Here is a 26,996-nt window from a genome sequence, read left to right as displayed (position 1 = left end):
GGGCTTAAGAGAAATGTTGAACACATGCTGAGTACCCTGAAGCTTATTTCTGTAGCCTTGAACAAAATACAGGGAAATAGCTGTTTTATTGCTGACACGGTTGAAATTTGGAAGGAACTGAGTGAGATCTTAAGAGAAATATGCAATGACCGAGTTAAATTACAAGCATTAAAAAAAAAAAAAAAAATAGGACAAGCACTATCTCCAGCTCATTTTCTTGCAGATATTCTCAATACTCAGTACCAGGGTCAAACCTTAACTGCTGAAGAAGAGGAGATGGCTATGACATGGACATCCAGCAATCATCCCTCCATAATGCCAACTATAATAAACTTCAGCACTAAGGGTGAACCATTCAAGAAATAGATGTTTGTTGATGATGATTTAAAGAAAGTCACATCAGTGAACTGGTGGAAGTCACTTAAGCACTTGGATTCAGAGACTGTTGAAGTGATAATCTCACTTTTAACAGCAGTAGCTTCTTTTGCCGGTGTAGAAGAATATTTTCTTCCTTTGGACTAATTCATTCGAAACTGAGAAATCGTTTGGGACCTGAAAAACCAGGAAAGCTTGTTTTTCTTTTCCAGATTATGGGCAAACAGGAAAATAAAAGTGAAAACGACTGAGTTAGCTGCAGAAGCCAGTATTTTCAGTTTCTCATGTTGACCTGGCTGACACAGTTGATTTGATTTTTTTTTTTAATTTCATTTAACTATTTTAGTTAAAAACAATTTTAACAAAAGCAAATCTGATTTTAAAAAACTTGAATGTTCAACTAAATACAAAAATTCATAGGCTTTTTTGTTAAAATATATGTTTGCTGTTGAGGAAAAAAAATCCAGGATACTTAACTTGTTATTTAATTAAATAAAACAATTTAAATGTCTGTCTGGTGATGTTCTCCTCCTGATACAGCATGGCAAGAAAATCCTCCAAATATTAATGATAGTTCACCTCCCAATGACTTCATAAATATCTGCTTCAATTACCTTTGGTAAATGAAATAACCAAACAGTCATTCATTTTCTGATAGAGCTGTAAAACTAATCTGAAAAGTTTTCTAAATAAATCACTTTAAAAATGTATAGTGTGTACCTTCTAAAAACGAAACCTACATCTATCTCTGAGTTGTGAAGAACATGTATTGTTATAACAACCAACAAGAATGCACTTTTATGTAGAAATCCATGATTAAATCGAGTCTTCCTGACTAGTGATTTAAATCAGATCTACCCATGTCAGGGTCCCATAAACAGTCCAGGCAATTCTTAAGTAATACTGTGATGCTTGAGGTAATTCAGTCAATTATCTTCTTATCCAGTTCATTTTGTGAATTTCAGTTCTGTTGGTTGAAGTGCTGCAAGGTATTTAGGTGGGGAAGATCCCACAGGCATACACTTTGAGGTTACTGTGATATTTGTTCACTTTATCAGTAAAGAAATAATATATTGCCCATCTGTCAGCATCTCCTTCTAACTGATGCTAACTTAATCAACATTCATGGCGAAACCGTGGTATTCTTCAGCATACGTTTTTTTTTTATTCAAACATTCAGGTGACAGAGTGCACACACTAACTATTCTTAATGATCACTGTATAGGAATAGAAGATTATTGCTACATCACAGTATAAAAGATTATCTCTGAAATTATTATAGAGACTAGCCACTTTTGGAAAACCTTAGGCACACCAACTAAAATAAACTATTTAATTTATTACACACACCCACCTACCTACAAGAAATGGAAAATATGTTAAACTCTCAGGGTGAAAAAATAACTATAACCCATGGTAGGCATGTACAATGCAGTTTTAACTTGTTTATATATTGGCTTGGCAGAATTATTTTTATTTTTTATGTTTTCAGTGGATAATAGTTTTATTTTTAGCATTTTTTCTGATTTTTTAAAAAATCTATTTAAATTTTCACATTTGTGGGAATTTATGGGGATGGAGTCAGACAGTGGGAAGAGTCAGACAATAATTATTTAATGACAGTAGATGTTGAGATTTATAACTGTTAAAACACAAATCGTCAGTATCACATGTCAAAATATACAAATTAAATATCCTTAAATAAAACACTAATTAGTTCTCCAGCAGCACTTTTCTTTCTTTATCTGTAAACTTTGATTATTGATGGAACTGTGTTTTTTTGTTGGTTTATGTGTGTATGGTAAAATTGACTTCTACTGACATTTACTGGTAAAAATCTAACCCTTTCAAGCCTGTGTGTGTGTGTGTGTGTATATATATATATATTTATAACACAATATAAAAACTGAATATTAATATTAAACTGAAAAATTAACAGAAAATCAAAAGCTAACCAGGATGCTCAGTGGAATGATGAGATAGAAAGTCACTTGCAAAAAAATGAATGACCACAAAGATCAAGTGACTTGGGAATGTCAGAAAGATGCTATTAAAGAAGCTGCAGATAAATAAGTAGGGAAGAAGTTAATAGGTAAGAAAAACCCAAGGGTAACAGAAGAAATCATTGTTCTGATGGATGAAAGAAGGAAAGTAAAAGCACAAAGATAGATAACAGAAAAAGGGGAATATGGAAGACTAAATAAAATGATGAAAAAGAAATGGAGATTATCTGAGAAATACAAATAATCTGAATAATTGGATAAAGAGAATGAAGTGAGCGGTATCAAAATATAACTGTTTTCAGTTGCAGAAGTTAATTACATAGACAAGTTACATGTTTTCAAGTCACGACGGCCTGATGAAATACATCCTAGAATACTCAAGGAGCTGACTGAGGGGATTTGAGCCGTTAGCGATTATCTTAGAATAGTCATGGAAGACGGGAGAGATTCCAGAGGACTGGATAATGGCAAATATAGTGCTGTCACGGTTCCTCCCCCACTCTGAACTCTAGGGTACAGATGTGGGGACCTGCATGAAAAACCTCCTAAGCTTATCTTTACCAGCTTAGGTCAAAACTTCCCCAAGGTACAGAATATTACACCTTGTACTGGCCACTACCACCACCAAACTAATACTGGTTACTGGGGAAGAGCTGTTTGGACGCGTCCTTCCCCCCAAAATACTTCCCAAAACCTTGCACCCCACTTCCTGGGCAAGGTTTGGTAAAAAGCCTCACCAATTTGCCTAGGTGACTACAGACCCAGACCCTTGGATCTTAAGAATAATGAACAATCCTCCCAACACTTGCACCCCCCCTTTCCTGGGAAATGTTGGATAAAAAGCCTCACCAATTTGCATAGGTGACCACAGACCCAAACCCTTGGATCTGAGAACAATGAAAAAGCATTCAGTGTTTTACAAGAAGACTTTTAATAAAAAATAGAAGTAAATAGAAATAAAGAAATCCCCCCTGTAAAATCAGGATGGTAGATATCTTACAGGGTAATTAGATTCAAAAACATAGAGAACCCCTCTAGGCAAAACCTTAAGTTACAAAAAAGATACACAGACAGAAATAGTTATTCTATTCAGCACAATTCTTTTCTCAGCCATTTAAAGAAATCATAATCTAACACATACCTAGCTAGATTACTTACTAAAAGTTCTAAGACTCCATTCCTGTTCTGTCCCCGGCCAAGACGACTACAGACAGACACAGACCCTTTGTTTCTCTCCCTCCTCCCAGCTTTTGAAAGTATCTTGTCTCCTCATTGGTCATTTTGGTCAGGTGCCAGCGAGGTTACCTTTAGCTTCTTAACCCTTTACAGGTGAGAGGAGCTTTCCCCTGGCCAGGAGGGATTTCAAAGGGGTTTACCCTTCCCTTTATATTTATGACAAGTGCCCATCCATAAAAAGGGGAATAAGGATAACCCAGGGAATTACAGACCAGTTAACTTAACTTCTGTACCGAGAAAGATAATTATTTGCTCCATTAATTTGAAAACACCGAGGAGATAAGCTGCTAAGTAACAGTCAGCATGGATTTGTCAAGAACAAATCAGGTCAAACCAACCTAATAGCTTTCTTTGACAGGGTAACGAGCCTTGTGGATAGGGAGGAAGTGGTAGATGTGGTATATCTTCACTTTAGTAATGCTTTTGATACTATCTCGCATGACCTCTTCAAAAACAAACTAGGGAAATACAATCTAGATGGAGCTACTGTAAGGTGGGTGCATAACTGGTTGGAAACCATTCCCACAGAGTAGTTATCGGTGGTTCCCAGTCAAGCTGGTAGGGCATATTGAGTGAGGTCCCACAGGGATCAGTTCTGGGTCCGGTTCTGTGCAATATCTTCATCAGTGATTTAGATAATGGCATATAGAGTACACTTATAAAGTTTGCAGATGATACCAAGCTGGGAGAGGTTGCAAGTGCTTTGGAGGATAGGATTAAAATTCAAAATGATCTGGACAAGCTAGAGAATGGTCTGAAGTAAATAGGATGAAATTCAATAAAGACAAATGTCAAGTACTCCACTTAGGAAGGAACAATCAGTTGCACCCATACAAAATGGGAAATGACTGTCCAGGAAGGAGTAGTGCAGAAAGGGATCTGAGGGTCATAAGCTAAGTATGAGTCAACAGTGTAACACGGTTGCAAAAAATCAAACATCATTCTGAGATGTATTAGCAGGAGTGTTGTAAGCAAGACATGAGAACTAATTTTTCCACTCTACTCCGCACTGATTAGGCCTCAAATGGAGTATTATGTCCTGTTCTGGGTGCCACATTTCAGGAAAGCTGTGGACAAATTGGAGAAAGCTCAGAGAAGAGGAACAAAAATGGTCTAGAAAAGATTGAAAAAAATTGGATTTGTTTAGTCTGGAGAGGAGAAGACTGGGGGTGGGAGGTACATAAGTTTTCAAGTACCTAAGAGGTTGTTACAAGGAGGAGGGAGAATAATTGTTATTCCTAACCTCTGAGGGTAGGACAAGAAGCAGTGGTCCTAAATTGTAGCAAGGACGGTTTAGGTTGGACATTAAGAAAAACTTGTTGACAATCAGGGTGGCTAAGCACTGGAATAAATTGTCTAGGGAGGTTGTGGAATCTCCCTCATTAGAGATTTTAAAGAGCAGGTTAGATAAACACCTATATAGAATACTCAGTCCTGCCATGAGTTCAGGGACTAAACCAGATGACCTATCAAGGTCCCTTTCAGTCCTATGATTCTATGATATTTGTGTTTTATTGACCTCAAAAGATATTTGATAGAATCTATCACTACAAATTGCTCAACATATTTCGAACTTTAGGGATTGATGGATACAAAAACTCTGAGTAATAAAACTATATTGGAATCAGAAGGCAATTGTAATGGGAGATGCAAATGTGAGAGATGGGGTGGTATAATGTCAGTGACTTTATTCTACATTTATAGTGAGTGTTTATTAAATTAGTAGAGGAAGGTTTAAGATAAATGGAAAATAGGTTAATAACATTTGCTATGCAAGTGACATAGTGCTGTTGGCTGATTCAGAAGATAGTCATTTGAAGTTAGTAGAGATTATAGATGAATATGGCAAAGAATATGGTCTAGAGTTGAATGTGAGAAGACAAAAACTATGGTGGTATGCAAGGATCCTGGGAAGACCTGCAAGATTCCAGTGAGTGACACAGCCATACAGCAAGTGAGAAATTATTGCTACTGAGGAAGCATCATTACAGAAGCTGGGAGCTTGGATCCTGAAGGCAGCACCAGAATAGCAATAGCAAAAGCAAAAGAGACATTCTGGAACAATAAACATTTGATGAGAAGGGACACACATCTCAGGACTAAATTCTGACTGTTAAAAACTTATATATGGTCGGTGTTAAATTACGACTGTGAAACGTGGACATTCAAACAATCAAACTACAGTCCTTCTTCAAATTATGTGGTTATAAAAGAATTTTGAAAATATTGATAAACCATGTAACCAGTGAAAAAAGTATTGGCAATAGGAACTCAGCAAATACCAGTCAGAGATCGTATGAAAAGAAAGGTTTGATTTGCAGGGCACGTTTTTTAAGGAAGTCAGCAGATGATGCATGTTTGCAGGCCCTGAAGGGGAAAGTTGATGGCTGAACAAAAAGAGGAAGAAAAAGAAAAAGATCTTGGATGGACACTATGGTATCCTGGGTGGATCAAAAGGACTTTTGGCTCACAAAGAGATGAGCAGGGGGTTGTACAGAATAGGCTGCCATTGTTGCCAACCTCTAGTAATGGAGATCTCGTATGAGAAGATATATTGCATATATATTACTGTGATTATTATTTATTGTAGTAATAATAATGGCTTCTCAGTCTTCTTAAAGAATAGATGAAGTCTACTGTGAGAGTGAAACTGGAGTCAGAGTTTTCCTAAAAAATATTTTTTGTATGTACAATGTTATGTCTTAATAGTTTTTCTCTTCTCTCAGACAGTGGTAATTTTAAAACTCTAATCTGAATTGCACAAATTAAAACTCATGAGCCGTGTACAAAACCATAAAATAACCTAGGAAAATCACTAATAGACTTTGTTTAATAAGGTTAATGCTGCAGAAGTACAAAACTATATATCCTCTTTTATCACACTAAATAATACCTAAAATTAAACCTAAATGTTTAAAGATATGAACATTTTCAGAACAGCATCTAAAAGCCTTGAGTCAGCTGATGAGGCTTCTGTTGTCTTGACCTTAAAAGAAAATTCTTACAAGTAAATAAAGCCATCTGTAAAAGTGCAAACAAACCACACAAAATCTTTCTGTTTTAGGTGTTTTTCTAGAGTATATGGGATCCAGCGCTTTTGTATATATGGTTAGATTTAAGCACAAGTGTGAGAGTTTGCAGGATTTGGGCCTTACAGTGTATAGCAATGATTGTAGTATCTGAACAAAAGAAAATTAAAAAATAAAAATCCACCTCTATATTTCTGAAAAACAGTAGATGAAAAACATAAAATGTTAAACTAAATACACTTGATATTTATATATTATCATATCATAAATTGATATATAAGGAATATATTTGTCATTATGACAGATTTTATTTTTTACAGCACAATATCCATCCAAACATAACCTTTCCTCCAGCATCTATACAAAGGAAATAAAAATCAAATAATAAATAACATGCAACTGTATATGTAAGTTATTTACAGTGGTATAATTTTGAACCAAACATTGGAAGGGACAGATTGCTGGTTGAACAGACAAAATTGTCCCCCTTCACTTTCCCAACTGGCTTTGAGTAGCAATGCAATGTACGGTTCTATCACACATCTACATTCACAGAGTTATGTACTAAGTGTGAGTGATAGTAATGTTTTATAAAACAAAAATATATAAAAATGTATAAACAAAAAGTGTATATCTCTCCCCCATCCTTGGTTTAGTCTCTCTTGTAATATGGTGCAGCTTGTGGAGGGAGGTATTTAGGAGTAAACAGTGTGGCTTCTGACAGCGACACTTCTGGATATAAGGGTCAGTTCTACCCTACCGTCTAAAACAGGTGTGGGCAAACTTTTTGGCCCGAGGGCCACATCTGGGTATGGAAATTGTATGGCAGGCCATGAATGCTCTCCCAATTGGGGTTGGAGTGCAGAAGGGCATGAGGGCTCTGGGGTGTGGCTGGGGATGAGGAGTTGGGGGTGCAGGAGGGTGCTCTGGGCTGGGACTGAGGGGTTTGGAGGGTGGGAGGAGGATCAGAGGTGGGGCAGGGGGGCAGGTTCCAGGCGGCACTTGCCTCAAGCATCTCCCAGAAACAGTGGCATGGCCGGGTGGCTCTGCGCTCTGCCCTGTGTGCAGGCACAGCCCCTGCAGCTCCCATTGGCTGCGGTTCCTGGCCAGTAGGAGTTGCAGGGTGGCATTTGGGGTGGGGGCAGTGTGCAGAGCCCCCTGGCTGCCCCAACGTGTAGGAGCTGGAGTGGGGATGTGCTGCTGCTTCCGGGAGCCGTGCAGAGTGGGACAAGACCCCAACCCCGCTCCCTGGCTGGAGCGCTGGAGCGGGGCAAGCCCTAGACCTTACTTCCCGGCGGCAGCTCGAGGGCTGGATTAAAATGTCTGGGGCTGGATGTAGCCCCTGGGCTGTAGTTTGCCCACCTCTGATCAAAAACTGGGTTGAAAGTTGTGGGAAGATATGTACTTCTGCATGCCCTAAAATTATACCTTTTTTGGCTAATGTCCACCCTTAAGAGGCTTTTTATCTGTTTGTACGCTCTTTATTTATTTTATTTTTACAGAAGAGGTGTTTTGTAGACAATATGATTCTGTTAGTTACTTTATCTTTGAAGTGTTTTTAGGGTTTTGACTGGGTAGGGTATCAAAATATTTCTATAACCTTATTTGTTAAAATTACAAATCAGTTAAAAGCAGACTTCAGCAATCATGGAAAAATAACCTCTCATTTATAATGCCTAACTGGTTTCAGATTGAAATATTTCTTTAAATAACTTTTTTCTTCTAATGTATATGCATGGTATATGATCTCTTGCAGTTTTTCATGAGTGCTGTACATCTGGCACTTTATTTTAAATAAATAAAAACCAGAAAATAAGAGCACTGAAAGTTTAAAAATAAAACCACTTGTGAATTACATGGACACTGATAACATCTGAAAACAGGGAAAGGTGCTGTAGGTCCAGCCATTGACAGTCTCCTTTAATTGCATTCCAAACATGGACAGAACTCTCTAGTCTACAGTTGGTGTAGGTCAGGGGTCGGCAACCTTTCAGAAGTGGTGTGCCGAGCATTCATTTATTCACTTTAATTTCAGGTTTCGCATGCCAGTAATACATTTTAACGTTTTTAGAAGGTCTCTCTCTATGTCTATATATTATATAACTAAACTATTGTTGTATGTAAAGTAAACAAGGTTTTCAAAATGTTTAAGAAGCTTCATTTAAAATTAAATTAAAATGCTGATCTTATGCCGCCGGCCTGCTCAGCCCGCTGCCAGCCTGGGGTTCTGTTCACCTAGGCTGGCAGCAGGCTGAGCGGGGCCTGTGGCAGGACCCTGGCTGGCAAGGGGCTGGCAGCCAGAACCCCAGACCAGCAGCGGGCTGAGTGGGGCTGGCGGTCTGGGGTTCTGTCCATCGGCTGCTGCCAGCCAGGGTCCTGGCTGCCGGCCCCACTCAGCCCGCTGCCAGTCTGGGATCCTGGCCCTGCCCACATAGAGTGGGTACCTACCTTCTCCCTGGTTCTAGCCCATTCTCTTCCTCTCTCTCTTTGCACTGAGCTGAGGGTGGGAGTGCACTGAGCACATGGCTGGGGGTGAAGGAGCAGGCTGGGGGTTGGGGTGTCCAGGAGCTAGAATGAGGGAGGGGGCTCAGGGTTGGGGCAGGAGGTTTGGGTGTGGAGTGCTTACCAGGGCAGCTCCCATTTGGTGCGAGGGGTGCAGGTGGGAATGTGTGTGGGTGTGTGTGCAGGAGCTCCTGTTTGGTGCTCGGGGGGGGGGAGGGGGAATGTGGGTGGTGCAAGAGTCAGGGCATGGGGTGTGGAGGGGCTGGGTATGGGGGGGTTCAGGAGTTGGGGCTGGGGTCATGGGGGGGTGCAGGGGTCAGGGCAGGAGGCTGGGGTGTGTATGAGGTGGGCACAGGGGGCTGGGGTGTGTGGGGGGTCCTGGAGTCAGGGCTGGGGTCGTAGAGGGGTGCAGGGGTCAGGGCGGGGGTTGGGATGCGTGGGGGGGTGCAGGGGTCAGCAGGGGGGGACTGGGTATGTGTGGGGGGGTGCTGGAGTCAGCACATGGGGGACTGGGTATGTGGGGGGGTGCTGGAGTCAGGGCTGGGGTCGTGGGGGGGTGTAGGGGTCTGGGCAGAGGGCTGGGGTCGTGGGGGGGTGTAGGGGTTAGGGCAGAGGGCTGGGGGTGTGGGCTAGGGTCTTGGGGGTGCTTCAGCCCCCTGTCCAGAGCGGCTCACGGCAGGGGGCTGGAGGGGATATGCCCCGATTCCACCCCCGTCCCCATCACTTCTCTGCCTCCTCTACGGAGCAGAGAGTGCTCTGCGGCTCTGCTTCTCCCCCTCCCTTGCAAGGGCCATCAGCTGATCGGCAGTAGGGAGGGAGAGGATGAGGGGCAGGAACGCAGCACGCTGGCAGAAGAGGCTGTGGAGGGGGGGAGCTTGCCTGCCCTGCAGCAGCAGCCGCCGGCAGGACCAGGCTTCTTCACCCTGCCCCCATGGGGGGGGGTGTGGGGTGGGGAGAAGAGCAGGCTGGGGTGGGCGGGGTTTGTAATTGCTCACTCCTGCCTGCCGGGGTCCCGGCCTGGGTTCGGCAGCGGGCTGAGCGGGGCCGGCAGCTGGGACCCGGCAAGCAGCAGCGTGCCATTAAAAATGGGCACGCGTGCCATAGGTTGCCGACTTCTGGTGTAGGTGATAATAGTTTATTTAACATTGTTTGCAACAACTGTATTTTAGTTGAAAGTTATGTTTGCTGTTGAAACCTGCCATAAGACCAGAGAAGTACTTTCTTTATAGTGCTATTCAAAAATTGTTTTAACAGGCCCATTTTTTTTAATATGGGTCAATCAGTGGGAGACGTTTGTAAAGACTTATCTGTTAGAATTTAACTCTTTTCTCATTCTTTCTCTAATACTTTCTTCCAGGCTGACTCCTCAGTAGAGATTGGGAAGGGCAGCATAAGAGAAGCCAAACGTTCAAGCTGATAACTCAAGAAAACTTTTCTCTGAATTGAGGGCTCAGAGTGGAGCCATCATGAGCGATGTTACCATTGTGAAAGAAGGCTGGGTTCAGAAGAGGGGTAAGTTCCAAATATAAACAGAAAATTCTTCTAAAGTGTAGCACTCTTATCAGTAATGATATTGTGCAGCTGGGAATATGAAAAGACTAATACTTTGCTGTAATGTTGTTTCCCAGTTAATAGCAAGTATCCTCTCTCTCTTAATGCGACAGTCCAGACTACATGGGGACTGACACCTTGATCGTGCAAACAGTTAGGCACGTGCTTAGTAGTATATATGTGAGGAGTCTTGCAAAAGTTGATGGGACTATTTGTATGAAGTCAATGTGCCTAACTGTATTGCTGAACTGGGGCCCATGTGCATAAAGTTACAACTGTTTTCCAAAATAAAGAACAATTTTGTATTAATTGAATTAAATTTAGCTTTTGGGTTGACTGTTTATAATCGGTCATTGAGTGATGTAACAGATTGAGGAATGTTAGTGTGCTTGATCTTTGATTTAGAGTTGTGCTATTTTCATTTTTAAGAAACATCTTTTATGAAGTTTACTTTTTAATTTTTGCTGATCTGGGAACAAATATCTCTGTCATGGAGGTCAGTTTAAAATTATTTTCTTAATACTAAAATGTATCCATAGCAAGATTGGGCATTTAGTTGATTGGTACTGCGTGTGAAAACAATGCCTTCAAAAATGTTTAGACTGAGAGATGTACTTCTGTTTAATTTAATTTCACTAATTTTTGTTTTACAAATTAAATTCAGCACACGTATTGGTTAAAGTATAACTGACTGTTTAAAGCTGATACTTAGTTTTTTCTGTCTGATCCTTTTTTAATGAATTATAACTTAATTGGTAGTTGTTAGCAGTTACAAACTTCATTTTGTAAGTAACCCAAAGGAGTCACTTTAGGAGAGGATTTCCTGATTTGTCCAAAGCTTAACTTTTCTGTCACAAAAATGCTTTTCTGCTCCCATGCCAAATATGTTGTTAAAGATCTTTACTGTGTTGTGTACATGGGTAGTAGTGTATATATGTACGTGGCCATGTTGGGTAGGATGGGAACTAATTCATGCTTGGGGATATTTAGATCAGTCCTAAGTTTTTAGCTATTTGTAGTACCAAAGTGTGTAGTTTTAAAAATGTTTCCTAAGTTTTGACTTTGACATCTTTGCCCCAGTTTACACAAATCTATGGCAGCTTCCAGTTAAAATCAATGCTTACAGCCCATAAGTTCTTTTATCTCACTTGGAAGAAAATACACATTAGAGCAGGGGGGTCTCAAACTTCATTGTACCACAACACCCCCTTCTGACGAGAAAAAGTGTTACATGACCTCAGGAGGGGGGACTGAAGCCTGAGCCCTCCCAAGCCCCTCTGCCCCAGGTGGTAGGGCCAAAGCCCGAGCCCATCTGCCTGGGAGGAGGGGAAGGCACAATTGAAGCCCAATGGCTTCAGCCCCAGGCAGGGAGCCTGTAACCTGAGCCTTGAAGCCCTGGGGCTTCAGCTTTGGGCGGTGGGGTTTTGGTTTCAGCCCGGGGCCCCAGCAAGTCTAAGCCACTTTGGGGTCCTGACTCACAGTATGAGAACCACTGCATTAGAGTCAAGTGATAGTAAAGAAGACACATAATTAGTGTTGCTCCATGACTTCCTTTTTAATGACTATAGTAAGGTTTCTTAAAAACATTTTTCCAGTTATTTTTATATCGTGAGTATTTTCTTATTTACAACAAATTTAATGACTGTATATCTGGCAAAACTACAGCAAAGATAAAGCACAACTAAAAAAAGTAGTAACAAGTAAAAGTAACTGAAGAACAGTAAAATAATTTGCTGATAGCAGAAACATAGTTTTGGCTTCTAATTTTTTAAATACCTTTAGGTTATCCTAGCAGTTGTTTTCAAGAACAAGACCTTTTATCTTAAGAGTTTCCAAATGAACATCCTTTTGTTTAAATTGTCTTAAGGAATCAAAATAAGACTTTGTTTATCTAGTATGAATATGAAACTCAACAGCTTATGCTCACAGTCCACCAGTTTGTATAAGTAGGGGAGACTACAAAATATGAATATCTGAATTGGTGCTGGAAGAACTTGGGGAGCTGATATTGGTATAATCAGAAAGATACCTCTTTCTGTCTGGTTAGGAGTACTAGCTTGCTTGGACGCTCTTGTATTTCAGTGTCAGCTTTTTGATAGTATAGTAATACGTAAATCAGAGGAGTAACTTCCATTTATTGGTGGTGTCTCACTTTTGTTTATATACTTTGACCAAGAGGCAACAATGGACTAAAGTATATAGCGAGGCTAATTAAAAAGTTGTAAACTGATTGAGTATTTTTGTATCTGACTCCTTCATTTAGCTCTATTTCAAAATAAGAGGACTTGCTATAAATTGCCCTCCTGCAGACACTTACTGGTCAATTTTACTTAAAGTGGGAAACTCTAGAAATCGTGGATAGCTGTATCACGTATTATCACCTTTGTAATACTTTGAAACAAGATTTCAGTGATATATACTGCTATATTTTGGGCATGCCTTTAACTAGACACAGTTCCAAACGAGACTCATCTCTTCTTCCTGCAAGAAGGTTGTCTGGATCATGGTGTGACTGGCTCCATAATGTAGTTAAATCCACGAATATTGTGTGCTGAATAACCTTTTAATTTTAGCAATGAGATGGTTTGTCTAAATAGCATGGTGTGCAGAGACTAAGACTGTCATTTGGCATAGTGACTTCATATTTTTATTAAATGTCACTGAACCCATGAAAAGCTGAAAAAAATCATAACCTCGTATACAGTTGTTCTCAAACTTTTTTTTTTGCGGACCACTTGAAAATTGCGGAGGGTCTCGGTGGACCACTTAATGATCTTTCCAAATGTTGTTTGTACCATTAGCTAACTATTGTAAAGCACTTTAGATAAAAGCGCTATATAAAAAAATCTTAATTAACATTTTTTTGTTCTACAAATAAAAGCGCACAACTCATATTTTAATATGAGCAGTCCTACCTTTCTAATGCGATGGATGTGCCCTCTCTTCCCCGCCACGGCAGCCCCTGAGCTGGGGCTGGGAAGGAGGGGGGTAAATCCCCTGCCACAGCAGACACAGAGCTGAGGCTGGGAAGGAGGGCCGTCTCTCCTGTAGCCTTGGAGCTGGGGAAAGTCCCCTCTTTCTCTGGCCGCTGCAGCCCTGCACGTCCCAAATTATTCCCACCCCCTCTTCTCATCCCACTGCCCCCTCCCACTTACCCCCTATTTCTCCCACCTACCCCCTATTTCACCTTACATGTGCATCTTCTCCAGGATGCAGACACCTAATTAGTAGAGCCACACCTCCGCAGCTCCACTAATTAGGTGGGTGGCCCTTCATTCTCTCATGTGCAGCTGCCCAGGCGTGCACCTTAGAGGGAAGTATCTGCGGACCACCTGAATGGAGCTTGGACCACAGTTTGAGAACCTCTTCTCTTATAGAAACTGTATTCTGGAATGTATAATGTGTACTACAGGTAAAGAAGTGGTAAACTGAATCTTGTCTAACTAGGCATATTTTCAGGTCTGGAACACACAAGATAATTTGTTTGGTTCTCACAGTAATTCATACTTTAAATTCTGAATTTCCCTCCTGTTAGTTGCTTAATGTAGATATTTGCCTTTTCGTTTTGATAATTTTATTCATATAATGACTTCAAAGATAAGTTACTATATGCTTAGGATGAATGAAATTGACAACCTGATCAACTGTTCATTACGCAGCAGGAAGCCTCCACCATAATTTTATGTAGTCTCACCAACTATGGCATTGAGTCTGTAAATGCATGGTATATTTCTTATTCACTATTGGGGTCAGAAAAGGACTTGGATATGAAAAATGAAATTTAATATTTTACTGAGTATTTAAGAATTTGAAATCAGCAAAAAAAATTATTTCTGGTGATATTATTTGAAGCAAGGCCTCTTCAGTTGGCATTTTTCTGTTAATTTGGTTAATATTTCTTCTTTTCTAAATAAACACATTTTGATGGCCTTTTTTCTTCTTCATTTTGATTTATTTTAGAGCAATGTGTGACTTTTTGTGTGCTTGTTTATAGATAGCGATGCCTATAGTTAGGTGGCCCAGTGCTTTCCATTATGAGACTCTGCTTTCAGTTGCTTGTAACTTCAGCAAACTTCAACCATTCGGCCCTGAAATTTTCCATGCTGAGTGTTTGTCTCACTTCGAAATTTTTTTCAATATTTCAGTAAAAATGGTTTATCTCTTCTCAGAACAAGGTTAGGGAAAAATATGTTGTAGGCCTGGCTTGACATGAGTAATTAGACATGGGTGAGGCCTCATTTCTTGGGAGACAAGATTAGCGAGGTAAATGGATCAGCTGCCTGGAAGCAGAATGTCAGTGCTAATTAGGAGAGGTATATAGTGAGTAAGCTAACACAGAATGTTAACATTAGGGGGAACATCCAGGGAATCATTTACAATGGACAAGATAAGCCTGAAACAAAAGATGAAGTAAGGATTAAGTCATACATGGACAGTGCGTAGACAGAGCATTCTGTACAAGGTTTGATTCCTACAAAGTAACCATGCCAGTCCCCAAACGTGTAATGCAATGGATAGAAAATGGAATGTAATTTGTAAATGTCTATAAAGGAGGAGGTTTCTGTAACTTTGGATGTGTGGTACGCCCTGTACCCATCCAATACTCCTTGAGTCTGATCAACTCAGCATAGCTTTGCTGTATGCCAAATACAAATCTGAGTGACAAACTCTGGAGTCAAACTGAGTTCTCAGAAAGTTCAGTGCAAAGGAGGGTATCTCAACATAGTGCTGCTGTGAACGTGTAGCTTTACTGTCAAAGATCACACCCAGCAATATAGCAATGGCATTGGAAGGGTTTAAATGTGAGATTTCCAGGCACAGAAAGAGTGAGTTAAATCTAAAAAAGTGGAAGATGTCTTGGGGAAACCTCAACAAATGTTGTTCTGCCCACATTAATTTTTTATAGCCATTTAATTGAGAAGCTGTACTGTCTGCATTCTTTGGAGCAGGGTCTCAAAAGTTGGGAAGAGGTCACCCTTGTGTCAGAGATGTGCCTTTTGCCATTTCTGTGATAATTCACCCTAATTAAGCCAAAAGTTATGATCCAATAAAATTGCAGTTTACACGTGCTTTGCAGATACTCTGAGTTTTGAGAGTTATATTCTCCAAAGATTACTTTTGTACTGAAAATGCTTCATCCCAGGTTTTCAGCGTCTAAGCAGGACTTTTTCCTGTAATTGCTTGGTCAGTTGCCAAAAACTGGAACTGTGAGTAGGGAGACGCTCTCTCCTCTGCCTTTAGTGCTTCCTGTACTAGTGCCCATGAAATGAGGAGGAGAAAGAGTAAACAGCCTGATTCTAATGAGAAAATGAGGAGCTGGGATGAGGAACTAGGTGGTGATGGGGAGACTGGGAGGTGGAAAACTGGGACTGAGGGGGGCTGACAAGGAGCTAGGGCATATGGGGCCTGGGCATGGAGTTGAGGTAGGGAATGTTACAACTGTGGACATGGAGCTGAAGGAGGGGGAAGAACTGGGACTGGAACAGTGATAGGATGGATGGGTTGGGGCAGAAAAGTCTGTGTAACCACTAAATATACTCCCCTAAGAAACTGGACTAGAACCCAGGATTGCTGATTCTCCGCATTTTTCTGCAGCCAGCAAACAGCTGTGAAACCCACTGACAAAATGTGTGCCTCATCTTTCTGTAATGACTACATATCACAGGATTTCAGCCTGGACAGGAGCCAGTCTTGCAAAGATAAGAGAACTTCCATATCCCTGATGGATGTCAGCCCTGGTTGTAGAAAATCCCTTCTGATGTGGGGGCAGAATTGATGGGTGCCTGGGGGGACAGAATTGATTTGGGAGTTAAGGGGCAGAATTAATTGCTGGGCAGAGATATTGGCAGGTGTGCGAGTGAGAGCTCCAGGAGTAGTGGCCACTATCAGTTATTCTGTTTGTTCAAGTGGCAGAGGTCTGTGTTGTAGATATAGAAGGTCTTCTTTGAGTAGTGTCAATATGGGTGCTCCACGTCATGTGCGCATGCACCTTTTGAGCTTTGATAGGAGATTTTTAGTAAGTGTTCATTCAGCCTGCATGCACACACCATGAAACCTCGTGCTGTGCTTCAAGGTGTAGAGGGCTTCACAGGTAAACCGCCCTCAATTCCTTCTCTACTTCCTTGGCCTGAGATGAAGCTCTAGCTTGTCTGCCTTGTGCATGTCTCAGCATATTTTGTAGGTGTTTACTCAGGTTACTGCGAAGGCTGCGAGTTTGCCACGGAAGGCACTGATTCCGTGACTTTCCGTGTTTCCTGCAGCGGCTGGTGCACCTGGTTCAGGGGCAGCTCAGGCAGATCCTGCGCCAGGCGCACCCGTCTCGGGCTCCCGCCCGCATCCCCCAACCCCCCAGCGGCAGAGTTTGTAGAGGGGGTAGGGGGTTGGGGCATGGGATGGGGTGAGGAGGACTCTGGATGGTGCTTACCTGCGGGGAGCTCCCTGGAAGTGGCTATGTCCCCATCACTCAGTTCCTAGGCGGAGGCATGGCCAGGCAGCCTCTACCTGCAGGAAGCTCCCATTGGCTGTGGTTCCCAAAGAGGCTACCCATCCAACCTCTATTTCGTCTTTGTCTCCAGACAAGGCAATTGTGCCTCCACTGTTGAAGGCTGACAATTTTTGGCAGTTCCAGGACCTTGTAAAGAGGATGGCAGACACCCTCCAGATATTGCTTGATCAGGTTAGACTCATCTCACAATCTCCTGGACATTTTGCAGTTGGCAACACACGCTCAGGTTGCTCTACCGATTTAATGAAGCACTCCTGGATCTAGCAAAGACTATGTAGCAAATTCTTGTTATCATATTGCCAATTGGTATATAGGCTGTTAAGAAATATTATGTCCCCACCAGGGACTTAGAATTTTTGTGTTCTTGCTCCCCATCTAATTTCCTGGTAGTGGATGCTGTAAATGAGCGGGGTAAACAGCATTACTCCAGGCTTCCTCCTTATGAAAAGGATCAGAAAAGGTTGAGCCTTTTTGGATGAAAGACCTACTTATCCGTATCCCTTCAATTTTGGATCACAAACTACGAGGTGATCTTGGCCAAGTATGACTACACAAATTACAAGTCCTATATTGAACATCTTCCACAGGAGCATAGAGAAAACTTCCAGGCCATCATTAAATAGGGTCAGTTATTATCCAGAACCTCTCTCCTAGTGTCCTTGGTTGCCACAGACACTGCTGTTAGATCCATCCTCACAGCATTTGTCATATGTAGGGCATTGTGGCTCCAGTTGTCGGCCTTCCCAAGAGAGTCTCAAAATACAGTTGAAGACTTCCCATTTGATGATCAGAAGGTCTTCCGAGAACTACGGATGAGTCCCTGCGCGTGCTAAAGGACTCCAGGGCTATATTGAGGTCTTTGGGTATACACACCCTACAAACAAGGTTAGATTTAGTAAGTCTCAGATTGCTCAGAGACCGTGCCTGGCTCAGTTATCTGCTTGTGTCAAGGTTCTTTCCCCACTCTGAACTCTAGGGTACAGATGTGGGTGCCTGCATGAAAACCTCCTAAGCTTACTTTTACCAGCTTAGGTTAAAACTTCCCCAAGGTACAAACTATTTTACCCTTTGCCCTTGGACTTCCACTGCCACCACCAAACATTTATCTGGGTTTATTTTTATTAGGAAAGCATCGTTTGAAAATGTCTTCCCCCCCCAAAAATCCTCCCAACCCTTGCACCCCACTTCCTGGGGAAAGTTTGGTAAAAATCCTCACCAATTTGCATAGGTGACCACAGACCCAAACCCTTGGATCTTAAGAACAATGAAAAAGCATTCAATTTTCTTACAAAAAGACTTCTAATAGAAGTAAAAAAGAATCACGTCTGTAAAATCAGGATGGTAAATACTTTACAGGGTAATTAGATTCAAAACATAGAGAATCCCTCTTGCAAAACCTTAAGTTACAAAAAAGACACACAGACAGGAATATTCATTCTATTCAGCACAGCTATTTTCTCAGCCATTTAAAGAAATCATAATCTAACACATACCTAGCTAGATTACTTACTAAATTCTAAGACCCCATTCCTGTTCTGTCCCCGGCAAAAGCATCACACAGACAGACACAGACCCTTTGTTTTTTCTCCCTCCTCCCAGCTTTTGAAATTATCTTGTCTCCTCATTGGTCATTTTGGTCAGGTGCCAGCGAGGTTACCTTTAGATTCTTAACCCTTTACAGGTGAGAGGATTTTTCCTCTGGCCAGGAGGGATTTTAAAGGTGATTACCCTTCCCTTTATATTTATGACAGCTTGTGACAGAACCACTGAATCTGCTAGAAAAAGACAGAGATCCCATCCTCCTTCAGCCAGTACCCAGTCATAATCAAAACAGCAATTCTGACATGTTGGTCGAGGGCTTGATGACTCCCTCACCTCTAGTTTGCAAATTGCAACCCTTTGCCCACCTCCCCGCTTTTAGAGACTGCCTTTCCCATTTCCAACAGGTCTGGCAGTGTATAACAGACAAGTGGGTAATGGAGGTTTATAACATAGGGCTACATCATGCACTTTATGCCCCTCATCCCTTTTCAGGGACCCCTCTCACAAGACTATACTGAGTGAAGAAGTGTGAGCCCTCCTTTGTTTAGTAGGAATAGAACCAGTCCCATTTCCTCACGGGAGGAAAGTTTTACTCAAAATATTTTCTCATGCCAAAGAAGAACAAAGAGTGGAGACTGATCTTAGATCTAAGACAGCAAATTTGTAAATGCACAGAAGTTCTGGATGGTGACTCTGGCAGCGGTAATGCCTTCTCTAGCGATAGGAAATTGGTTTTTGGCTCTTGACCTACAGGGTGCCTGTTTCCATATAGTGATACATCCTGCACGCAGGAGCTATCTGCACTTCACCATTGGCCAGGATCATTTTCAATACCGAGTATTTCCCTTTGGCCTTTCCTTGGCCCCGATGGTATAGTCTGAGGTTTTAGTGGTAGAAACTGCTTACTTTCTGCAGAAGCAGTCTTAGTCTTCCATATCTCAATGACTCAAGGGCCAATCCTACAAAGAAGTACTAACTTCCATCCAGACAGTTCTCTCCCTCTTCCCAGAGTTGGGTCCACAGCTGAACATAAAAAAGTCCAAGTTAGCCCCTGTATAGAGAATACAATTTATAGGGGGGATATTTGGATTTTTTGGCAGCCTGGGCCTTCCTTCCTACAGACAGATTCATAACTTTGTTGAATCTGGTCAAGACAATTCAAGTACTACAGTAAGGAACTGTTTGCAGCTCCTGGATTATTGGGAATTTGCACCTTTGTGACTGAGCATGCAAGATTAGACCTCCGCAACTTTTCAGGGCTGGTTCAGGAGGACCTGTTTCTTAACCAGAGATGGCTTGGACAAACAGGTTACAGTTCTCCTCTATGTGAAGAAGTCCCTGGGTTGGTGGAAAGATCAACACAATGTCTGCCTAGGTGTCCATTTCATCTGCCCAGCTCAAAAAATAACTAGGACAATGGATGCATCACTGTTAAGGTAGGAAGCACACCTGTACACACAACTCAGGGTAGATGATCACCTCAGGAAAGTAGTTTTCATATCAACTTGCTGGAACTCAGTGTAGTCAAAAATGCTTGTCTTCAGTTCCTGCTCCTTTTCAAGGGCAAATCAGCCAGAATCATTACTGACAATATGGCTTGCATGTTCTAGATCAACGAACATGGCAGAGCAAGATCCCCCTTTTGTGTGCACTGAACATATAAATTTATGGAACTGGTGTACAGAGCATCAGATTCAGACCTCAGCTGTTTACCATACTGGAGTCCAGAATGTCACAGCTGATAGGCTCAGCAGGTACTTCTCCCAGGACTCTGAATGGGTGGTGGAATCTCAAATCCTTCATGGGATATGCCAGAGATGAGGACTTCCAAAGGTGGACCTATTTGTCACTTCTAGCAACAGAAAATGCTCCTTACTCTGCCTAAGAAGATGAGTAGGTCATCTCTCTTTGAGACACCTTTCCCCTTCCTTGCACAAGGGACCTGTTCTACGCATTCCCTCCCTCACCTCTAATTCTAAGAGTGATGAACAAGATCAGGCAGGACAGGACCAGGATTATCCCCATAGTACTGACCTGGCCAAGGCAAGCCTAGTATCCTTACCTGCTTTACTTATTTGTCCAATTGGTGCTCAAGCTTTCGACAGTCACTCATCTTCTCTCCAAGGATGTGGATCATGTTCTTCACCCCGACATGGGATCCTCCGTCTCCAAGCCTGGTTCCTATATGGTTCATGGGATTAGAATCCACCTGCTTAGCAGGAGTACAACAAGTATTACTAATCAGTAAAAGGGAGTTGACTCAAATTACTTGTCTTAGAGATGGAAGAGATTCAACCACTGATGTCGCCATTGCCGCCTTGTGCATGAATCTTTTCTGCTCTCAACTATCTTGGATTATCTGCTGGATTTAAAAAAAATTGGGTTTATCAATTAGCTTGATTAAGGTTCATCTTGCTATGATATCAGCTTTTCATTCCTCTTCTGTTTTTGTGCATCCTATGCCCTTGAGATTTATTAAGGGTCTGGGGACTCTCTACCTCAGGTTAAGGATCCTATTCTGCCTTGGGAATCTCCGCTTGTTACTTAGATATGGGACTTACTTATGGGACTGCATTTGAACTTGTTGCTACCTGCTCCTAGCTTCACTTTTCTATGAAGACAGCCTTTCTAGTAGCTATCATGTCCGCCCGCAGAGTTGGAGAAGTGGAGACTTGATGGCAGACACCCCCTGCCCGCATTTACAATATTTTCAAGAATGTGGTCTCCCTACGACCAGGTGCTGTCAGTCTTCCATCTTAACCAACCTGTTCATCTATGGGTATTTTTTCCTAAACCACGTAAATCTCATTGGAAGACTTCCTTCATATGTTAGATATACGACCGGCATTGGCCTTTTATCTGGATAGGACCCATTATTAAAAGATATTTGGGACAAAAACAAAACAACAAACCCTATCACAGATGCTAAATTTCCATTTTTTTTAGAATCTGTTTTTAAATTAATTTTAACCCATAATGGAAATCTGTTAGCTAGTTTAAGTTCTCAGAAAATTCTTTCAATCGCCAAGGAGTAAGTGTGTCGAGTTTGAGGAGGATGCACTGAATTTTTCATACATAACAAGGAGGATGAATTCATGCTTTAAATGCAAAATAGAACATAGCTATGAAGTGTCAATGTAGTCTTTAATCAATCAATAAACTTCATTAGTGCCACTAGATTCCAGTGTGCTGAATTTTTTCTTAAATAGAAAAGGTTTTTTATTTTAAATTTCTAAAATCAGTAACTTCACCTGATATCAATAAAATTCAAACTTTAAAATAAATTTCATTAATTTTTAAAATAATTCTATCCATCCCAATGAGACTCCTCACAAACTAGATTTGAAAGTGTACATATGTATGTATTTAGTTTGAAATTGTGATAGTAGGTCATTCTGTTTCCCAAGAGTGTAAAGTCAGAATTTCTTTGACTTTGAGCCTTAGTGTTAACCTTTCAAGAGGCATGTTGGCTATAAGAGCCAAGCTGACTTTTTTCCATTCAAAGTGATATGCCAGGCAGATCTGTATTTTTGATATGGCATTCTCTCCATATTTTTACTATGCATTTTTTACTACTTCTCTGTTTGTATGGGTCATATTTTACCATAGTATCTGAGCACCTCTTGATATTCAGTGTATTTATCCACACAACACTCTTTTGAGGTAGGAAAGTACTGTTATGCCCATTTTGTAGATAGTCTCCCTCTGCCTCAGTCTACTGTGATTTACCCAGGATGTCACAGGCCGTCTGTGGTGGGGGTTGAATCTAGGTTTTCGGTTAGTGCCCTAATCACAGGATCATCCTCCTTGTACTTGGTTTCTTTTTTGAATCAAAGTTGTGCTTACTCTTTTGAGTTAAGTGGCTCAGTCCTTTGCACTTCTTACTTTATCTTGATTATATGTTTGTGGTTTCATTATTGGAGGGTACCTAATTTTTCACTTACAATTTTTTGAATACAATAATTAGGTCTGTTAATTGCGATTAATCGCACAATTAATCGTGATTAATCGCATGAGTAATCTCATTGTTAATAATAGAATACCATTTATTTAAATATTTTGGATGTTTTCTACATTTTTCAAATATATTGATTTAAAATTACAACACAGAATACTAAGTGTACAGTGCTCACTGAATTTATTTTTGATTACAGGTATTTGCACTGTAAAAAAACAAAAGAAATATTATTTTTAATTTCACCTAATACAAGTACAGTAGTGCAATCTCTTGATCATGAAAGTTGAACTTACAAATGTAGAATTATGTACAAAAAAACCTGCATTCAAAAATAAAACAATGTAAAATTTTAGAGCCTGCAAGTCCACTCACTCCTACTTCTTGTTCAGCCAATCACTCAGACAAACAAGTTTGTTTACATTTGCAGGAGATAATGGTGCCTGCATCTTGTTTACAGTGTCACCCGAAAGTAAGAACAGGTGTTTGTATGGCACTGTTGTAGCCGGTACAAGATATTTATATTCCAGATGCATTAAAGATTCATATGTCCTTCATGCTTCAACCACCATTCCAGAGGACATGCATCCTTGCTGATGACAGGTTCTGCTTAATAACAGTCCAAAGCAGTGTGGACCAACACATGTTCATTTTCATTATCTGAGTCAGATGTCACGAGTAGAAGGTTTATTTTCTTTTTTGGTAGTTCGAGTTCTGTAGTTTCCACATCGGAGTGTTGCTCTTTTAAGACTTCTGAAAGCATGCTCCACACCTCATCCCTCTCAGATTTTGGAAGGCACTTCAGATTTTTAAACCTTGGGTTGAGTTGCTGTAGCTATCTTTAGAAATCTCACATTGGTACCTTCTTTGCGTTTTGTCAAATCTGAAGTGAAAGTGTTCTTAAAATGAACAACATGTGCTGGGTCATCATCCGAAATTGCTATAACTTAAAATATATGGCAGAATGTGGATAAAACAGAGCAGGAGACATACAGTTCTCCCCCAAGGAGTTGAGTCACAAATGTAATTAATTCATTACTTTTTAACAAGCATTATCAGCATGGAAGCATGTTCTTTGGAATGGTGGCTGAAGCATGAAGGGGCATACGAACGTTTAGCATCTCTGGCACATAAATACCTTGTAATGCCGACTACAAAACTGCCATGCAAATGCGTGTTCTCATTTTCTGGTGACATTGTAAATAAGAAGAGGGCAGCATTATCTCCTGTAAATGTAAACAAACTTGTTTGTCTTATTTCAGAATAACAGCCGTGTTACTCTGTATTCGCAAAAAGAAAAGGAGTACTTGTGGCACCTTAGAGACTAACCAATTTATTTGAGCATAAGTTTTCGTGAGCTTATGCTCAAATAAATTGGTTAGTCTCTAAGGTGCCACAAGTACTCCTTTTCTTTTTGTTTGTCTTAGTGATTGGCTGAACAAGAAGTAGGACTGAGTGGACTTGCAGACTCTGAAGTTTTGCATTGTTTTGTTTTTGAGTGCAGTTATACAACAAAAAACCCCACTACATTTGAAAGTTACACTTTCATAACAAAGAGATTGCACTACAGTACTTGGATGAGGTGAATTGAAAAATACTGTTTCTCTTTATAATTTTTACAGTGCAAATATTTGTAATAAAAGTAATATACACTTTGACTTCAATTACAACACAGAATACAATGTATATGAAAATGTAGAAAAACATGCAAAATATTAAACAGAATACCAATTGAAATGTATTAAACAGTGTGATTAAAATTGTTATATTATCTAAAAAAAAATTAATCACGATTAATTACGTGAGTTAACTGCAATTAATCGACAGCCCTAATAATAATGTCTTTCCTTGAAGTGTGTGCAATCTTGAGGGCAACAATACCTTTCTGTTTTGGTTAGCAGAATTCATTCTTTTGTATATTCTTATCACTTGAGAAATCCTCAAGATTTTCACTCAATAGGAGTGAGGATTTACCTTGATTGTTTGCATGCATTTTTGATTTTTTTTCGAAGGCAGGATTTCAAGGTATATCCATGCTTATAATTTAACAAAACCAACATGCGATGAATGATGGATACTCTTTCATACTTGGAGCCTGGAGAAGTTTTCTTATAATGAGAGAGTTGTTTTGTAATATGTGTATTGTAAGGATACTGGTTTTTTTTACTTCCTTTACATTAAAAAAGATAGTCTGTCACAATGCCATAGCACTACAATGCTAGATATTCTGAAATAATGGTCTTCTGGAACACAGAGTGTTTAGTATTTCTAACAATGAGAGCTTATGGGATAAAAATTAGTATAGAATAATTGTTAATTTATCCAGTGATCGATTCACTATTGCAAAGGCCACTAATTCTGAGATTAATACTAACGCTGTGCAGTTTTTAAAATTTAAACAAGCAGTTTATATGTCCTAAAATTTAAGTTTATAGCTCTGTGGAAAAACTTCCTGTTGTAGTATCTACTGTCAAAGACAAATTATTGGAATAAACCCATTGATTCAAAATATTAATTGAATTTTTTAGCTCAAATACAACTTGTTTACTGCCTTCTCAGTGTTCTGTACTTTCACTATGAAACATGAAAAAGTATTGAGCAATTTGTTATGCAAGGCTTTGAAATTATGCAAAGGCCAAAGAGATGTTAATTTTGGAAATGTACGTTGAAGACCTAGTTTGGTTGGGTGTGGGTGAGTGTTTTTTGAAAAAAATAGTTTCAGAAGTTATGCTACTAATTGACTGTTGTTCACAACCTGTCAGATATCTTGTTTGCAGATTGTCTATCTGAATTATTTGAGTAGATTAACACACCTCTAACAAAGAGAAATTTAAATAGACTATCTTGAACATCTGTTACACAAAGTAGGAACAAAATTCTTCTTTCTAATTGTCTCAGCTAATAGTACTTAATTCTGAGTGTCTCCTGATAAACAAGTTGAAACAAAACAAACTAATTTTTTATTCTAATCTGTATTTAATAGCAAAAATTATTAAGTAGTGGTAGGGTTGCCATATGTAAATGACCAGAGAAGACAGAAATACAGTAAGATATTAATAACAGCAATGCCTAACTCTTAGTGTTTTTCATCTCTAAATCTCAAAGTGCTTTACAATGGAGGTATCACCCCCAATTTACAGAGGAGGAAATGGAGGCATGGGGTGGGGGGAAGTGACTTGACAAACGTCATAAAACAAGTCAAAGGCAGAGCCTGGAATAGAACCCAGGTCTCTTGATTCCCAGTCCAGGATCTCTTCCCTCTCTAGCATAGTCCCACTATCAACGCTTGATGAATACTGCAGAAACACTGCACAAACTACTATTCTGGATAAAACCCACCTCTTTGCTTTGCTGGAATTTGCACTTCTTTTTGTGTGTTTATGAATATTCAGGTAAGCAATGGTTTTCTTGCAAAAGTGTTTGTGGAAGGTAAAACCATTATAACTAATTCCATGAATAGGTGTTTATGAGAATATGCACAACAGAGGTGTTCCTATAGCTATTTTGAAGGTGGAGGGGTTGGAAGTGGAGGGGTCTGAGCCTTGGAACAATTGCCTCCAGAGTTATAAGGGGCTTCCAGAGGTGTATGGTGTGCTGTATGCTACCTGTTTGTCTCCAGTAGAGATGTATCCAGTGGTGAGCTGGACCTGGTTCGCTGGAGCCGGTTCGCTGGAACTGGTTGTTAAATTTAGAAGCCCTTTTAGAACCGGTTGTCCCGCGAGGGATAACTGGTTCTAAAAAGGCTTCTAAATTTGACAGCCAGCCAAAAGTGGCGCCTTAGGTGCCGACTCCGTGGGTGCTCTGGGGCTGAAGCACCCATGGGGAAAATATGGTGGGTGCAGTGCACCCACCAGCAGCTCCCGTCCCCAGCTTGCCTCCGCCCCGCTCTGCTTCTCTGCCCTCCCCCCCCCCCCCCCCGGCTTCCTGCGAATCAGCTGTTCACGTCGGAAGCTTGGGAGAGCTGAGAAGCAAGCGATGGCTTCGCGCTCAGGCCCAGGGAGGCAGAAAGGAGGTGAGCTGGAGCGGGGGGCCGCGAGGAGTGCCGCCCGTGCCACAGCAGGTAACCTGGGGGGGGGCAGGGGTGCTCAGGGGAACCGCTCCCCACCCCAGCTTGTCTCCGCCTCCCTGGGCCTGCTTCTCAGCCTGCAAGCCACCGCCTGCTTCTCAGCCCTCCCAGGTTTCCTGCACGAACAGCTGATTTGCAGGAAGCCAGGGAGTGTTCAGGGGAGGAGGCGGAGGTGGAGTGGAGGTGAGCTGGGGCCGGGCGCGGGGTGGGGAGCTGCCAGTGGGGGCTCTGC

At 41.0% G+C, this 26,996-nt stretch overlaps 1 protein-coding gene across 9 annotated transcripts in view; it reads left to right on the top strand.

Moving 5' to 3' along the window:
* AKT3 (AKT serine/threonine kinase 3) overlaps positions 1 to 26,996 on the top strand; it is a 258,802-nt gene that overhangs the window by 16,617 nt on the left and 215,189 nt on the right. For all 9 annotated transcript variants that reach the window (XM_073338268.1, XM_073338267.1, XM_073338266.1 and 6 more), the window contains exon 2: positions 10,503 to 10,657. Coding sequence is in view for 5 of the 9 variants with exons in the window: in XM_073338264.1 (XP_073194365.1) it covers positions 10,612 to 10,657 (46 nt within the window). In the remaining 4 variants the exon portion in view is untranslated. The remainder of the gene's footprint in view (positions 1 to 10,502; positions 10,658 to 26,996) is intronic.

This window comes from Lepidochelys kempii, chromosome 3 (assembly GCF_965140265.1).
Source record: "Lepidochelys kempii isolate rLepKem1 chromosome 3, rLepKem1.hap2, whole genome shotgun sequence".
NCBI classification, from domain to species: Eukaryota; Metazoa; Chordata; order Testudines; family Cheloniidae; genus Lepidochelys; species Lepidochelys kempii.
The sequence above is the reverse complement of the archived record's forward strand: the minus strand, read 5'-3'. Positions and strand labels throughout refer to the sequence as shown.